At 48.8% G+C, this 18,260-nt stretch overlaps 1 protein-coding gene and 1 pseudogene across 7 annotated transcripts in view; both read right to left on the bottom strand.

The window, feature by feature from the left end:
• The window catches only part of ITSN2 (intersectin 2), a 398,370-nt gene that overhangs the window by 4,738 nt on the left and 375,372 nt on the right, over positions 1-18,260 (bottom strand). For 5 of the 7 annotated variants that reach the window (XM_063915271.1, XM_063915270.1, XM_063915275.1 and 2 more), the window contains 8 exons: positions 14,143-14,326; positions 13,928-14,026; positions 13,682-13,849; positions 9,442-9,654; positions 8,420-8,541; positions 4,244-4,326; positions 1,051-1,134; positions 176-349 (listed from right to left, as the gene is read on the bottom strand). In XM_063915271.1, the coding sequence (XP_063771341.1) occupies positions 176-349; positions 1,051-1,134; positions 4,244-4,326; positions 8,420-8,541; positions 9,442-9,654; positions 13,682-13,849; positions 13,928-14,026; positions 14,143-14,326 (1,127 nt within the window). Of the gene's footprint in view, positions 1-175; positions 350-1,050; positions 1,135-4,243; positions 4,327-8,419; positions 8,542-9,441; positions 9,655-13,681; positions 13,850-13,927; positions 14,027-14,142; positions 14,327-14,846; positions 15,566-18,260 lie in introns of those variants that run through there. The other 2 variants (XM_063915272.1, XM_063915276.1) reach the window with 2 other exon arrangements.
• LOC134912757 (5S ribosomal RNA) lies at positions 16,231-16,350 on the bottom strand (annotated as a pseudogene).

Raw genomic sequence — 18,260 nt, 5'->3', positions numbered from 1 at the left:
ACTTCAGTGGGCATCCATCCCATAGGACCTCTGGGTTCAACAAGTTATCAGCAGTGAGTATCTCTGGTAGCAAGCTTCTATAAATGCTGAGGGAGCCATAACAGGGATGGATCTCCAGCACTGGCTGGTTCCTGAACCGTTTCATAATGAGAAAGCATTGGCAATATGGACTCACCGTCAGGAGAAAACTGGTCTCGATCAAACATAGTGATACAAAGCACGTCTTGGTACATGTCCTTCAGGAAGAATTGGCAGTTGAAATTCCACTTTGGGCTTAGCGTGTCAGTCATTACCCGGCTTGTGTAGCTCTGGGAGCCCATGCTTACTTCACAGTATGGGTTACTCTTCCCTGCATGAGAAACGCATTGCATAAGCCCCATACAGTAGATTACATGGCCTTACTACAGCAGTCTTATCCTGCCCGTATTTTCTAAATATCCAATGGACCACCTCATATTAAGCTGGGAAACCGCCAACATATTGGGAATCCTCAATAATCAATCATTCGAGGAGGAAATTGATGTTTTTATTGGATTCTTACATATCTGTCTACTCCCTACTCTGTGAGGAGCTTCTTAAAGGGCCACTACCCCCAAAATCCAAATTGGCTTATAAAAGAACCATTAATAACATTCACAAATATATAAGGACTCAAACAAGTAATTGTTCCTAAAATAAAAGTACACCACCCTGGCCAGAAGCAGGCGCTCATCTAAGACTGTCATGTACCAACGTTTAAGTTTTACTTACAAATCTTTCATCAGGGATGTTTACATATTTGTGAATTATATTAGTAGCTCTTTTCTAGAAGACATCTTATATTTTAGGTTTAGAAATATTTGTGTGTCAATTCCATTCTATGCAAATTGGGATACGGAGACAAATTCAGCAATATTCTACTACTTGAGATTTTTTTCCTATATGCACAGGGCTTCCTGTATGCAAACCAAAGGAACAACTCCAGTATTTCCATGTACTGTGTGAATGTTAGAAGGTGCCCTGTCAGTATCCTCGCTGGCTCCACATGCAATGGGAAAGAAGCGCTCTTACCATTGGGTTTACTAGCCTTTAGTTCTGCTGCCTCGATGACTTGCACCATCAGACGCCCAATTCCAGATGACTTCTGAGACCTCGCTGCATATACAAAGGCAGGTAAAAATACTTTATAAATGATACAACACTGTAATAAAACCCACCGATATTATTAGATTATATTTTAATTAACTAAACGCTGTTATTAGCCCTTGATGAAGTGGCTCCAAATACTCTTCACGCTCTATGTAGACTTCAGACTCCCTTGTAAAGAAGAATGTCATCGTCCTACATCTCACACATACAGCACATACATACATACACATAACATTCCGATCAGAATGCACTGGATGCTACTAAACATGCTCCTAATCTCTCATCTCTGCTCAGGCTTCTAACCACAAACATATTTTTAATACACTAAGATCTCTTCTCAATCCTCTCACTCCAATCCCACCAACTACCAACAGTTCCTGAGATCTTGCTTCATAGGATTTGACCAAGATTTACCATAATTTACATGAAAAGGTAACTTCAGCCAGATCCTTCCACCCTCTGGCACATGTATCCTCAGCCAGCTCCTTCCACCCCCTGGCACATGCGTCCTCAGCCAGTTCCTTCCACCCTCTGGCACAAGGATACTCAGCCAGCTCCTTCCACCCCCTGGCACATGTATCCTCAACCAGCTCCTTCCACCCTCTGGCACATGTATCCTCAGCCAGCTCCTTCCACCCTCTGGCACATGTATCCTCAGCCAGCTACAGTACTTCCACCCTCTGGCACATGTATCCTCAGCCAGCTCCTTCCACCCTCTGGCACATGTATCCTTGGCCAGCTCCTTCCACCCTCTGGCACATGTATCCTCAGCCAGCTCCTTCCACCCTCTGGCACATGTATCCTCAGCCAGCTCCTTCCACCCTCTGGCACATGTATCCTCAGCCAGCTACAGTACTTCCACCCTCTGGCACATGTATCCTCAGCCAGCTCCTTCCACCCTCTGGCACATGTATCCTTGGCCAGCTCCTTCCACCCTCTGGCACATGTATCCTCAGCCAGCTCCTTCCACCCTCTGGCACATGTATCCTCGGCCAGCTCCTTCCACCCTCTGGCACATGCATCCTCAGCCAGCTCTTTCCACCCTCTGGCACATGTGTCCTCAGCCAGCTCCTTCCACCCTCTGGCACATGTATCCTCAGCCAGCTCTTTTCACCCTCTGGCACATGTATCCTCAGCCAGCTACAGTACTTCCACCCTCTGGCACATGTATCCTCAGCCAGCTCCTTCCACCCTCTGGCACATGTATCCTCGGCCAGCTACTTCCACCCTCTGGCACGTGTCCTCAGCCAGCTCCTTCCACCCTCTGGCAAATTTATCCTCAGCCAACTCTTTCCACCCTCTGGCACATGTATCCTCAGCCAGCTCCTTCCACCCTCAGGCACATGTATCCTCAGCCTGCTCCTTCCACCCTCAGGCACATGTATCCTCAGCCTGCTCCTTCCACCCTCAGGCACATGTATCCTCAGCCAGCTCCTTCCACCCTCAGGCACATGTATCCTCAGCCAGCTCCTTCCACCCTCAGGCACATGGTATCCTCAGCCAGCTCTTTCCGCCCTCTGGCACATGTATCCTCAGCCAGCTCTTTCCGCTCTCTGGCACTTCATCCACAAATGAAGAATTATCTACTCTCTTTTTAATTTACTAATATACAATCTCTCCAGTTGCTTCTATACCCTCACTAAACCATTCATCCCTGTCTCCTGTGCTTTATTCCAATTTAACAAACATCGATAACCTCTCTCTTTACTGGTGCCTTCACCATTATACAAGCATGCAGTGATGACTCCTATCCTTAAAAAACAAAAAAAAAGTGACCCAAAAGGCTTCCTCAAATTACAATCCCATCTCTCAGATATCTTGCCCCTAGAAGTTACCCATAGCAACTGCTCAGCTTAAAGCTAGCATTTATCAAGTAGATTCTATAAACTCATAGGTAGAAGATGGGTTCCATGGGCAACTTCTCCAATCTTTAGAAGGCTTGCTGCATGTCCTCCTAAATGTTCGGTCACAGCTGCTGCTCCGCTCTGTCATGCCCTACACTGAATGTCTGTACTTTATCAAACCCAAAATAAATGTTTCTGCTAACATTGAACGCTATCCATAAGACTGCAGCAGGAAATGTCTCTACACAAAAAGCTAATATCCACCCTTATTACCTGCTCCCATACCCAGTTACGGGACTTTGTATGGTCTACACCTACTCTGTTAACTGCCCGCCCTTTATTGCGTAAAAAGAGGCCGTTCCTCTGGCCCTCAAACCTTCAGGTGTTCCCTGAAAATTCACCTATCCAGACAAGCTTATAAAATTCACATATACCACCTGCTACACAGTTAAAAAAAAAAACCTTACATATGTCCTGTTCAGCGCCATCCCTTCCATTGGGCTTAATGAGCAGTTGCCCGAGGGCTCCAGGATTGTAAGGGCACATGACTGATAAACCCCCCCCCCACTCATTTGCTGTCATCCACAGACAGCACCCTAAACCCCCCCCCCCCCCAGACATCACACCCGCCGATAGCACAAGGCAGGGGCCCCTGCGTATACACCGATTCAAAGATGGCTCTGGTTCTGTTTCTACACTCTAACAAACTAAGACTACAGGCCAACATTGCTATATCCCACCAAGAACTTCCTTCAATCTGGCTGGAACAAAATGCAGTATATAGCCGTAATCTTCACATATCCTCAGGTTCCTCTTCTCTGTCTGTCTGCTAAAAGCCAGCCTTGTTTTATTACTGTATTGGTCCCAACTGTAAGGTGCAACACAATATGCTGGTGATATATATATATATTACCATAAAAAATGCATGGTGTAATCAGCGAAGCACTTACCCAAATTACATATAATTTCGCAAAATGTTATTCTGGGTACAATTTTCCTCTCTTATCTGTCTTTTTATGTGGTAAATGTGAATGAATCATTGGGGCCAATTCAACTACAAGCGATGTTAAGTCAAAACAGCGCTGGGACGCTTATAATGGTGGCACCACATGAATATAGGGGTTTGTAAAAAAGTGAGCGATGTTGCCATAGCGTAATTCCAGATGCACTTGGCAAACCGGACGTCACTTGGAATTGAGTCTGCTTCATTATGGCTTTTTATTTCTCTTTATTATTTGACAATATTGTTACCAGACGATTGATGTGTGTACCTTGATAAGCTTTCTCTCTCTTCTTCTTCTCAGTGTCAATGAAATTCTCTGAGGCAGATTTGATTTTTTGAACCCAGGCAGTTCTATTAAAGATAACAGACAAAATCCATCATGTCAGTCACCCAAATGGAAGGTGAAACAAGTTGGATATTTCATATAAAGGTGCATCTGACACCAAGGTTTTCCTACACCAATCTGTCAGTCACCTATGGACTTACTAAGTGCTGCTCCTATCCTTATATAATGCTCTGTCTGTGGCTGCCTTTTGCCTATATTCCCCTCCTAACATCATGTCACTGCCCCTGTCACACACAGCCCTGTCCTCACTGACACATCACTCATCTCCTGATATACTCTGTACTGCTGGGGGACCCTGCTCCACTATATAACTTTCAGTCTGTGGCTTCCTGCTGCCTCCATTCCCCTCCTCACATCCTATACCTGCTCCTGTCACATGCAGCCTGTACTCCCTAACACATAACTTATCTGATATACTCTGTGCTGCTGGGGACCCTGCTCCTTCCATTATATAAGTCTGTATTTGGCTTCCTGCTGCCTACATTCCCCTCCTCACATCATGTCACTGTCCCTGTCTGATTGCAGCCCTGTCCTCACTATCACTCATCTCCTGATATACTCTGTGCTGCTGGGGACTCTGCTCCTTCCACTATATAACTCTCAGTCTGTGGCTTCCTGCTGCCTCCATTCCCCTCCTCACATCATGTCACTGTCCCTGTCACATGCAGCCCTGTCCTCACTATCACTCATCTCCTGATATACTCTGTGCTGCTGGGGACTCTGCTCCTTCCACTATATAACTCTCAGTCTGTGGCTTCCTGCTGCCTCCATTCCCCTTCTCACATCATGTCACAGCCCCTGTCACATGCAGCCCTGTCCTCACTGTCACTCATCTCCTGATATACTTTGTGCTGCTGCGGACTCTGCTTCTTCCACTATATAACTCTCAGTCTGTGGCTTCCTGCTGCCTCCATTCCCCTCCTCACATCATGTCTCTGCCCCTGTCACATGCAGCCCTGTCCTCACTGTCACTCATCTCCTGATATACTCTGTGCTGCTGCGGACTCTGCTTCTTCCACTATATAACTCTCAGTCTGTGGCTTCCTGCTGCCTCCATTCCCCTCCTCACATCATGTCACTGTCCCTGTCACATGCAGCCCTGTCCTCACTATCACTCATCTCCTGATATACTCTGTGCTGCTGGGGACTCTGCTCCTTCCACTATATAACTCTCAGTCTGTGGCTTCCTGCTGCCTCCATTCCCCTTCTCACATCATGTCATAGCCCCTGTCACATGCAGCCCTGTCCTCACTGTCACTCATCTCCTGATATACTCTGTGCTGCTGCGGACTCTGCTTCTTCCACTATATAACTCTCAGTCTGTGGCTTCCTGCTGCCTCCATTCCCCTCCTCACATCATGTCTCTGCCCCTGTCACATGCAGCCCTGTCCTCACTGTCACTCATCTCCTGATATACTCTGTGCTGCTGCGGACTCTGCTTCTTCCACTATATAACTCTCAGTCTGTGGCTTCCTGCTGCCTTCATTCCCCTCCTCACATCATGTCTCTGCCCTGTCACATGCAGCCCTGTCCTCACGGTCACTCATCTCCTGATATACTCTGTGCTGCTGCGGACTCTGCTTCTTCCACTATATAACTCTCAGTCTGTGGCTTCCTGCTGCCTTCATTCCCCTCCTCACATCATGTCTCTGCCCTGTCACAAGCAGCCCTGTCCTCACTATCACTCATCTCCTGATATACTCTGTGCTGCTGCGGACTCTGCTTCTTCCACTATATAACTCTCAGTCTGTGGATTCCTGCTGCCTTCATTCCCCTCCTCACATCATGTCTCTGCCCTGTCACATGCAGCCCTGTCCTCACGGTCACTCATCTCCTGATATACTCTGTGCTGCTGCGGACTCTGCTTCTTCCACTATATAACTCTCAGTCTGTGGCTTCCTGCTGCCTTCATTCCCCTCCTCACATCATGTCTCTGCCCTGTCACATGCAGCCCTGTCCTCACGGTCACTCATCTCCTGATATACTCTGTGCTGCTGCGGACTCTGCTTCTTCCACTATATAACTCTCAGTCTGTGGCTTCCTGCTGCCTCCATTCCCCTCCTCACATCATGTCTCTGCCCTGTCACATGCAGCCCTGTCCTCACTGTCACTCATCTCCTGATATACTCTGTGCTGCTGGGGACTCTGCTCCTTCCACTATATAACTCTCAGTCTGTGGCTTCCTGCTGCCTCCATTCCCCTCCTCACATCATGTCTCTGCCCTGTCACATGCAGCCCTGTCCTCACTGTCACTCATCTCCTGATATACTCTGTGCTGCTGGGGACTCTGCTCCTTCCACTATATAACTCTCAGTCTGTGGCTTCCTGCTGCCTCCATTCCCCTCCTCACATCATGTCTCTGCCCTGTCACATGCAGCCCTGTCCTCACTGTCACTCATCTCCTGATATACTCTGTGCTGCTGCGGACTCTGCTTCTTCCACTATATAACTCTCAGTCTGTGGCTTCCTGCTGCCTCCATTCCCCTCCTCACATCATGTCTCTGCCCCTGTCACATGCAGCCCTGTCCTCACTGTCACTCATCTCCTGATATACTCTGTGCTGCTGCGGACTCTGCTTCTTCCACTATATAACTCTCAGTCTGTGGCTTCCTGCTGCCTCCATTACCCTCCTCACATCATGTCACTGCCCCTGTCACATGCAGCCCTGTCCTCACTGTCACTCATCTCCTGATATACTCTGTGCTGCTGGGGACTCTGCTCCTTCCACTATATAACTCTCAGTCTGTGGCTTCCTGCTGCCTCCCTTCCCCTCCTCACATCATGTCTCTGCCCTGTCACATGCAGCCCTGTCCTCACTGTCACTCATCTCCTGATATACTCTGTGCTGCTGGGGACTCTGCTCCTTCCACTATATAACTCTCAGTCTGTGGCTTCCTGCTGCCTCCATTACCCTCCTCACATCATGTCACTGTCCCCGTCCCCGTCACATGCAGCCCTGTCCTCCCTGTCACTCATCTCCCGATATACTCTGTGCTGCTGCGGACTCTGCTTCTTCCACTATATAACTCTCAGTCTGTGGCTTCCTGCTGCCTTCATTCCCCTCCTCACATCATGTCTCTGCCCTGTCACATGCAGCCCTGTCCTCACGGTCACTCATCTCCTGATATACTCTGTGCTGCTGCGGACTCTGCTTCTTCCACTATATAACTCTCAGTCTGTGGCTTCCTGCTGCCTTCATTCCCCTCCTCACATCATGTCTCTGCCCTGTCACAAGCAGCCCTGTCCTCACTATCACTCATCTCCTGATATACTCTGTGCTGCTGCGGACTCTGCTTCTTCCACTATATAACTCTCAGTCTGTGGATTCCTGCTGCCTTCATTCCCCTCCTCACATCATGTCTCTGCCCTGTCACATGCAGCCCTGTCCTCACGGTCACTCATCTCCTGATATACTCTGTGCTGCTGCGGACTCTGCTTCTTCCACTATATAACTCTCAGTCTGTGGCTTCCTGCTGCCTTCATTCCCCTCCTCACATCATGTCTCTGCCCTGTCACATGCAGCCCTGTCCTCACGGTCACTCATCTCCTGATATACTCTGTGCTGCTGCGGACTCTGCTTCTTCCACTATATAACTCTCAGTCTGTGGCTTCCTGCTGCCTCCATTCCCCTCCTCACATCATGTCTCTGCCCTGTCACATGCAGCCCTGTCCTCACTGTCACTCATCTCCTGATATACTCTGTGCTGCTGGGGACTCTGCTCCTTCCACTATATAACTCTCAGTCTGTGGCTTCCTGCTGCCTCCATTCCCCTCCTCACATCATGTCTCTGCCCTGTCACATGCAGCCCTGTCCTCACTGTCACTCATCTCCTGATATACTCTGTGCTGCTGGGGACTCTGCTCCTTCCACTATATAACTCTCAGTCTGTGGCTTCCTGCTGCCTTCATTCCCCTCCTCACATCATGTCTCTGCCCTGTCACATGCAGCCCTGTCCTCACTGTCACTCATCTCCTGATATACTCTGTGCTGCTGCGGACTCTGCTTCTTCCACTATATAACTCTCAGTCTGTGGCTTCCTGCTGCCTCCACACAGATGGAGGGATGACGCACAGATACTTCGGTAACATGAAATTCACCTCTCGTTTATGTTATCTGTCCTTAAAGTGTACACTCGGTCAATATGGGAGATGTGGAACACAGGCTCATCACTGGATGGGTCACTTGGCAATTTCACCAGCACCTCATTCAGGAAAATCGGCTGTGGAAAACACATAACAAAGATGAGGAAAAAAATAATAAAATATGACTAAAAAAATAAATCATCAGACGTTCGCTGGCTCCACCTTATTCATTTACTTCAAGAGACAACGCAAGTGCAATGCTGCAATGTATAGGGATCACTCATCTTTCTTGAGCTGTTGGGGTATTATGATGTGGCTCAATGGGACAGATCCTCTTTCTGAGTTTATTAAATCTCCTCTCAGCTGCAGTCTGCAATGCTGGTTTTGGAGGGTCTGCAGTGCCATCATACAAGATAAGCGGAGGAAATCTCTACTGGGGGGTGTATCATTAGGGCGGTGAGAATAAAACATGACTAGGGATGCTTGGAATGTGGGGGATACCATGTAATGCCTTAAAAGGGTTTCCTAAACAAAATGGTTGTTCATCTATTCCGATAAGTTTTAGGGAAATGTAAAATAAAATCTGTCACAGTATAAAAGTAGTGTTGAAGTTTACAGATTTAGGGGGACATTTACCAAGCAGTGATAAGAGCGGAGAAGTGAGCCAGTGGAGAAGTTACCCCATCAACCAATCAGCAGCTCTCTTTCATTTTATAGTATGCAAATTATAGATGTTACTTCAGTGCTGATTGGTTGCCATGGGCAACTTCTTCATTGGCTCACTTCTCCACTCTTATCACTGCTTAGTAAATGTCCCCCATAGTGGTAAAGTTAGATACAGATACATAACAGGCTGATCTTATAGGTTGCCCCACATATGCAGCTGTCTGCGGCTCAGTGCTCGCCAACATTCCGTCATAGAACACAGAGGTACCAGCTTACGGAGCACAACACATGACCGGGGGTCTTTATAAAAAGCAGCATTCTGCAGGCCTGTGTTATCAGGATGTTCCACAGAGACACATCTCCAGTCTTACCGTCTTGTACATCTTGTACTGGGCGTGGGTCTTGGGGCTGAAAAGCTTGTCGGACCCGGAAGACACAAACTGCTTGACCATGTACGTGAGGAGCAGGAAGTCATTGAACAGGAACCCGTAAAGCTCCTTGTTGCTCTTGGTCTTGTACAGCTTGCCGCTGTGCAGGATCTTCCGAGGCCCCAGGCAGTTTGTAAGGGAGTTAAAGATGATCTGCTGAAAGAGGGACAGCACAGGCACTGTGACTGGTGAGGACAATGTACACACACTGTATGTAACTACACAGGTAAGTGACACTCAGGTGGGTAGCACGACACTCCGCATATCAGGTATATGGTGCCTATTCCAGCAAGGTGTATAAACAGTCACTTGGGGGACGCAGCTCACAGGGAGCTCACCCCTTGTGTACGCCAGTGTGTCCCAAAAGGTATATGCAGAAACAGTACAGTATATGGTATATTAGTAAACACAGCATGTGCATATAGTACCCTACACACTGTCTCCCTCCCCCACAGTGCAGGAGATGGGTACACTGCAGGCCAGCAGAGTGGGCGGTATGTGGGTACACTGCAGGCCAGCAGAGTGGGCGGTATGTGGGTACACTGCAGGCCAGCAGAGTGGGCGGTATGTGGGTACACTGCAGGCCAGCAGAGTGGGCGGTATGTGGGTACACTGCAGGCCAGCAGAGTGGGCGGTATGTGGGTACACTACAGGCCAGCAGAGTGGGCGGTATGTGGGTACACTGCAGGTCAGCAGAATGGGCGGTATGTGGGTACACTGCAGGCCAGCAGAGTGGGCGGTATGTGGGTACACTGTAGGCCAGCAGAGTGGGCGGTATGTGGGTACACTGCAGGCCAGCAGAGTGGGTGGTATGTGGGTACACTACAGGCCAGCAGAGTGGGCGGTATGTGGGTACACTGTAGGCCAGCAGAGTGGGCGGTATGTGGGTACACTGCAGGCCAGCAGAGTGGGCGGTATGTGGGTACACTACAGGCCAGCAGAGTGGGCGGTATGTGGGTACACTACAGGCCAGCAGAGTGGGCGGTATGTGGGTACACTGCAGGCCAGCAGAGTGGGCGGTATGTGGGTACACTGCAGGCAAGCAGAGTAGGCGGTAAGTGGGTACACTGCAGGCCAGCAGAGTGGGCGGTATGTGGGTACACTACAGGCGAGCAGAGTGGGCGGTATGTGGGTACACTACAGGCCAGCAGAGTGGGCGGTATGTGGGTACACTGCAGGCCAGCAGAGTGGGCGGTATGTGGGTACACTACAGGCCAGCAGAGTGGGCGGTATGTGGGTACACTGCAGGCCAGCAGAGTGGGCGGTATGTGGGTACACTGCAGGCCAGCACAGAGGGCGGTATGTGGGTACACTGCAGGCCAGCAGAGTGGGTGGTATGTGGGTAAACTGTAAGCCAGCAGCGTGGGCAGTATGTGGGTACACTGCAGGCCAGCAGAGTGGGCGGTATGTGGGTACACTACAGGCCAGCAGAGTGGGCGGTATGTGGATACACTGCAGGCCAGCAGAGTGGGCGGTATGTGGGTACACTGCAGGCCAGCAGAGTGGGCAGTATGTGGGTACACTGCAGGCCAGCAGAGTGGGCGGTATGTGGGTACACTGCAGGCCAGCAGAGTGGGCGGTATGTGGGTACACTGCAGGCCAGCAGAGTGGGTGGAATATGGGTACACTGCAGGCCAGCAGAGTGGGTGGAATATGGGTACACTGCAGGCCAGCAGAGTGGGCGGTATGTGGGTACACTGCAGGTCAGCAGAATGGGCGGTATGTGGGTACACTGCAGGTCAGCAGAGTGGGCGGTATGTGGGTACACTGTAGGCCAGCAGAGTGGGCGGTATGTGGGTACACTGCAGGCAAGCAGAGTAGGCGGTATGTGGGTACACTGCAGGTCAGCAGAATGGGCGGTATGTGGGTACACTGCAGGCCAGCAGAGTGGGCGGTATGTGGGTACACTGCAGGCCAGCACAGTGGGCGGTATCTGGGTACACTGCAGACCAGCAGAGTGGGCGGTATGTGGGTACACCGCAGGCCAGCACAGTGGGCGGTATGTGGGTACACTGCAGGCCAGCAGAGTAGGCGGTATGTGGGTACACTGCAGGCCAGCAGAGTGGGCGGTATGTGGGTACACTGCAGGCCAGCAGAATGGGCGGTATGTGGGTACACTGCAGGCCAGCACAGAGGGCGGTATGTGGGTACACTGCAGGCCAGCACAGAGGGCGGTATGTGGGTACACTGCAGGCCAGCGGTATGGGCGGTATGTGGGTACACTGCAGGCCAGCAGAGTGGGCGGTATGTGGGTACACTGCAGGTCAGCAGAGTGGGCGGTATGTGGGTACACTGCAGGCCAGCACAGAGGGCGGTATGTGGGTACACTGCAGGCCAGCAGAGTGGGCGGTATGTGGGTACACTGCAGGCCAGCAGAGTGAGCGGTATGTGGGTACACTACAGGCCAGCAGAGTGGGCGGTATGTGGGTACACTACAGGCCAGCAGAGTGGGCGGTATGTGGGTACACTGCAGGCCAGCAGAGTGGGCGGTATGTGGGTACACTACAGGCCAGCAGAGTGGGCGGTATGTGGGTACACTGCAGGTCAGCAGAATGGGCGGTATGTGGGTACACTGCAGGCCAGCAGAGTGGGCGGTATGTGGGTACACTGTAGGCCAGCAGAGTGGGCGGTATGTGGGTACACTGTAGGCCAGCAGAGTGGGCGGTATGTGGGTACACTGCAGGCCAGCAGAGTGGGCGGTATGTGGGTACACTACAGGCCAGCAGAGTGGGCGGTATGTGGGTACACTACAGGCCAGCAGAGTGGGCGGTATGTGGGTACACTGTAGGCCAGCAGAGTGGGCGGTATGTGGGTACACTGCAGGCCAGCAGAGTGGGCGGTATGTGGGTACACTACAGGCCAGCAGAGTGGGCGGTATGTGGGTACACTACAGGCCAGCAGAGTGGGCGGTATGTGGGTACACTGCAGGTCAGCAGAATGGGCGGTATGTGGGTACACTGCAGGCCAGCAGAGTGGGCGGTATGTGGGTACACTGCAGGCAAGCAGAGTAGGCGGTATGTGGGTACACTGCAGGTCAGCAGAATGGGCGGTATGTGGGTACACTGCAGGCCAGCAGAGTGGGCGGTATGTGGGTACACTGCAGGCCAGCAGAGTGGGCGGTATGTGGGTACACTGCAGGCCAGCAGAGTGGGCGGTATGTAGGTACACTGCAGGCCAGCACAGTGGGCGGTATGTGGGTACACTGCAGGCCAGCAGAGTAGGCGGTATGTGGGTACACTGCAGGCCAGCAGAGTGGGCGGTATGTGGGTACACTGCAGGCCAGCACAGAGGGCGGTATGTGGGTACACTGCAGGCCAGCACAGAGGGCGGTATGTGGGTACACTGCAGGCCAGCGGTATGGGCGGTATGTGGGTACACTGCAGGCCAGCAGAGTGGGCGGTATGTGGGTACACTGCAGGTCAGCAGAGTGGGCGGTATGTGGGTACACTGCAGGCCAGCACAGAGGGCGGTATGTGGGTACACTGCAGGCCAGCAGAGTGGGCGGTATGTGGGTACACTGCAGGCCAGCAGAGTGAGCGGTATGTGGGTACACTGCAGGCCAGCACAGAGGGCGGTATGTGGGTACAATGCAGATCAGCAGAGTGGGCGGTATGTGGGTACACTGCAGGCCAGCAGAGTGGGGGGTATGTGGGTACACTGCAGGCCAGCACAGAGGGCGGTATGTGGGTACACTGCAGATCAGCAGAGTGGGCGGTATGTGGGTACACTGCAGGTCAGCAGAGTGGGCGGTATGTGGGTACACTGCAGGCCAGCAGAGTGGGCGGTATGTGGGTACACTGCAGGCCAGCAGAGTAGGCGGTATGTGGGTACACTGCAGGCCAGCACAGAGGGCGGTATGTGGGTACAATGCAGGCCAGCAGAGTGGGCGGTATGTGGGTACACTGCAGGCCAGCACAGAGGGCGGTATGTGGGTACACTGCAGATCAGCAGAGTGGGCGGTATGTGGGTACACTGCAGGCCAGCAGAGTGGGGGGTATGTGGGTACACTGCAGGCCAGCACAGAGGGCGGTATGTGGGTACACTGCAGATCAGCAGAGTGGGCGGTATGTGGGTACACTGCAGGCCAGCACAGAGGGCGGTATGTGGGTACACTGCAGGTCAGCAGAGTGGGCGGTATGTGGGTACACTGCAGGCCAGCAGAGTGGGCGGTATGTGCACTCACCTCGATAAGCCCCTCGCACTGGACGTGGGCCTGTATCCACTCCAGCCTGTCGGAGTTCTCCTTCTCTCGCACACCTTCATTGACCTGAGAGCACAGCTCCTCTGCCCGCTCCAGGGCGAATCTCAGGTTAGCGTGATCCGGGTGAGACTCCGGGGTATTCTCCAGGATCTAGGACCAAAGCAAACGCCACAGGTGAAGAGAGAGGGGACTATTTCTGGGAATAGATGGACTTGGCTGGGTACTCACGTTCTTTATGATGAGGGGATAGCGAGTGATCCTCTGCATGGGTTTCAGCAGGAAGCTGGATAATGGCATCCCTTTACAGCGCGGGTCAGTGGCCAGCCTCTGGGGAGCAGCCAAATAACCCATTAGAGAGAATATACAGGAAACCTCATAAAACTACAGTCTATAGAAAGTATTAGGAAGCTTCAAGTGTCACGCTGGGAAGTGTAAAAACCAACCTTTAGGAAATCTTTAAATTCTGGTTCATCGTCAGTTTTGGACTGTAACAGAGAGGCCCCATTCAGCTGACAGCTGCAGAAGCGGATATAGGCCTGCATGTGTGATAGCTCTGTCGCCACAATGTCCCCAATCATCGGAACGGGCATCTTTTCCCCCGCAGTCTTCTTACGCACCCGCAGTGCCCTGCAGACGGAGCAAGGTGTGCAGGTTATATAAGAATGGCCTTCAGTTGTCAGTGTGAAGAAGAGAGGGAATCCCCAACACACAGCAATAACATATCTCAGATGTCTGTGAAGCTGTAATGCAACCCAAGTGTAAAGTATGTGTGTATGCATTTGTATGTATGTTTATAAATGTATATATATATATATATATATATATATATATTGGGTAGTGGGAGTATGGCGCCACAGGTGTATGTGAAATAGATTAATATAAAACAACAAAATCAGACACTCCTTAAATAATTCAAGGCGTCAGCTAACCCTTAAGTATTAGGCAGGGATAAACTGCCTTAACTAAACAATGCAAAAAAAGGGGGATAAGGGTTTCAGCGACCAACGGTGTCTAGTAAAATATGATAAATATGAGGAGACTTACTGGATACGTAAAAAATAACAATATATTTATTTATACAACAATAAAACCAAGGTATAATATAAAACCAACTATAATGAATGTCAGGGTGGGTTAAAAGCCAGAGGACGTATGCTATTAATTAATAACAGATAAAAGGATTACTAAAAAAAAAAAATACATATAATAAAAAGGCAGTAAATGGTAAAATATCCAATAAAAGAGTGCTGCTTATCTTTTTAAAAAGTGGAGAGTCAATGGAGGTACACCCAACGCGTTTCGTCACTCAGACTTCATCAAGGGGTATGGGACTACTGAACAGGCACTCTTATTTTTAGCACATGTAATTAAGAAAGGATAATTGTGACATCACTTCCTGTAAGGACTGATACTATTGCTCCATGTAAGTTTTTTTTAACACAGGCATAAGAAAGACGTAGTATACTAAATGACAACCTCATAGAACTTATTAAAAAGAAAAAACGAGTTTTAGAATGTATAAAACATTAGAAAATCAGTCCGGGGACGGGCCCGACGTCACTTCCGCCCCACTTCCTTTGTAGGAGTCTTCTTATTGCGCGTGCGCATAAGCGCCACGCTTCCGGTCAGTGGATGAGTGTGTTTACGTTTCTCTGCCCCGCTTCCGCTATTGCCGTCGCGTCACTTCCGGTCCCGAACAGGATCCTCATCTGTAGCGTGTATAGGCTGGGCAGTTTGTCAATCATCGCGGCGGCCATTTTATAGACGATTTTGATATCTGGGACATGTAGCAGTGCTGGATTTCACTCTTTGACAGCTGGAATTGTCATCTATTATCAATCATTACTGCGGCCATTTTGTTGAAGTCTTTGACATCCAGTGAATATAACAGTGCAGAATTCCATTTTGGAAACAGCGCACATATATAAAAGTAGAAATAAAGAAATGCATATGTTAGTGTCTATTTTATTAAAAGATTTTTAATTATCATACTGTGATCTAATACTTTATATTGGGGGAGTCTGGTAATAATGTAAATGGCAATTGTTGCAGAAACGTGATGTTTCTACCCATATATCAAGGTGGAGAATACAGGTTAATTGTGGAGTTAATCCATATATTATATTTACACTAGTCGCTATGTAGCAAAAAAATATTTTAAATCCATTTTGGGCTTAAGGTGTAACAAATAACAATGTACCCGTCATATAGGCATAAGATTGAGGATAATTTTAGAAATGGTGATAGTCGGTGAAGATATATAAATTTAACCTGATATCCGACATTAGTTACGTGCATATGTGCTAGATAGTGTGGAATCATATTAAAGAGGATAAAACCAGTGAAAAGATGAAAATAATCAGTCATATACTAATTCTTAGTGACATATATAGATAGTGCATGTGTGTATGACTGATCGTGAAGATTGATAATGTGCTTAATTAATTATTATTATAATAAATTACTGTGCAGTGATGATTTTAACCGTGTATAAATATATTAGTATTATTCGGAGCCTGACAAGGCTCGCTCTTATACAGTACCCAATATTCGCAAGTAGTTACCCACTTGTTACTGATTGGGCCCAACACTGCTTAGCTTCCAAGATCGGACGGGATTGGGCGTAAGACCAGTGCGGTATGACTGTACCATATAGTGAAATTAGTCAGGCACATACTATTAAAGATTTTTATTAGGATAATTAGCAACTATATACAGTGTTTTACATATAGTGATAATCGGAGAAATAAATCCGATGAAGTGAATCGTGCTTGGAAAAGGAAGAAGTAGCTTGTCTGCATCCAGAAGAGTTTTGAAGGGGGTACTTCTCTCATAAGAATGGGGCGATCTCATATCCCTCATTGAAGCCCATGGGGTGTGCAGTTTTCAGTTGAAATATTTAGAACATCTATCTTTGGGAGAGCTTCTTGGCCAGATCTCCGCCTCTTTCGCCACTGGTCACGTGTTCGATGGCTTTAAAGGTCATCTCTTCTGGATTGGAATTGTGTTCCAGTTTAAAGTGTCTGTACAGCAGGTGAGTCTCTACTTTGTTTTTGATACTTCGTACATGTTCTTGTATTCTAATTTTCAAAGTTCTTTTTGTTTTGCCCACATATTTCTTGTGGCATGTACATTCTAACAAGTAGATCACAGATGTAATATTACAGTTCATGAATTCTTTGATTTTGAATTCTTGAGTACCGTCCGTATTGCAGAAGATTTTTCTATTAGGATTGAGGAACTTACAGATGTTGCAGTGTCCACACTTGTAAGATCCGATGCATTTGGGGAGAGAGTTGGAATTTCCCTCTGATGGGATTTCTCTTAACATGCTAGGCGCTAGAATGTCTTTCAAATTGCGTGATTTCCGGAAAACAAGTTCTGGTTGTGGTGGAAGGATCTTTTTTAAGATGGGGTCCCTCAAGAGTATGTCCCAGTGGGTTCTTAGTGAAGTCCTGATGGTGTGTTCATGAGAACTATAGGTAGTAACAAAGGATATGGACTCCTTTGGTGCCGTGTTTTCCTTGTATGTCAGCAGATTCTCTCTCTCTAAGTTTCTCGTCTTGGTGACTGCTTCATCTAGTATGGTTTTCGGATAGAGTTTGTCCTCGAATCTTTTTCTGTATGTTCCAAGTTGTTCCTCACAGTCTTCGTTTTTGTTGCAATTCCTCTTTATTCTATGGAATTGTGAGTATGGGATGTTGTTCTTCCATTTTTGGAGTGATTGCTTTTATAGTGAAGGTAGCTGTTCTTATCAACATCTTTTACAATTTTTTTTGTAGACACTGCCTCTTCCTCATTTAGATCTATCTTTCAGCCCACCTGTGGTTAAGTAATGGTTCCCACTGTCCGACTAGTCCAATACCATGTAGTGTCACGGAATACCTTCCAGATACATTCACGCCTGTCTAGGGGTAAAGTTTCTATATAGGTTCCCCATTTTTTGTGGAAAAGCGTCACTCCATTTTCAATTTGAAAAGTTGCCATTCGCCTCTCACAAAACAGTGCATCTAATAAGGCAGATTCCCATTCTCCCATTGATGGAGCAGTTTTATATATCCAATGTCTCAGTATCACCTGTTTCGCCACCGTGACCATCACAGTCAGCAGCGGAATCATAGAAGCGAGGTCAAACTTCGACAACCAGGGCGAAAAGTCCGCAAACAGCAACGGGCCCACCTCTTCTGGAAGGGGTAATTTAAGTACACGGGATAGATATTGGAGAATCTTACGCCAGAACCGTTTAATTTTCCCACATAACCAGAAATTGTGCGTAAGGGATGCTCCACTCCCTCCACATTTAGGGCAATTGCCCGTCTCACCGGGGCGGAAGTGTTGTCTTTGAGAGGGGGCTATATACATCCTGTTTAAAGTTCTTAAATGTATTTCTTGTAGTGTGGCGGATTTTAGAGCTTTGAGGACCAGTTCAGTGTTCTTAGACACTTCGCCCATCGCGGGTGCCTCCGGGAGTTCCCGCCGCCATGAAGCAGAGAGAGGGGACCAAGAAGGGGCCGACTTCTCAATCAGGTCACTATAAAGATAGCGAATTTTGAATGGGTTA

The sequence above is a fragment of the Pseudophryne corroboree genome, chromosome 4, assembly GCF_028390025.1.
Source record: "Pseudophryne corroboree isolate aPseCor3 chromosome 4, aPseCor3.hap2, whole genome shotgun sequence".
Taxonomy (NCBI): domain Eukaryota; kingdom Metazoa; phylum Chordata; class Amphibia; order Anura; family Myobatrachidae; genus Pseudophryne; species Pseudophryne corroboree.
This window is presented reverse-complemented; position numbering and strand designations above follow the sequence as displayed.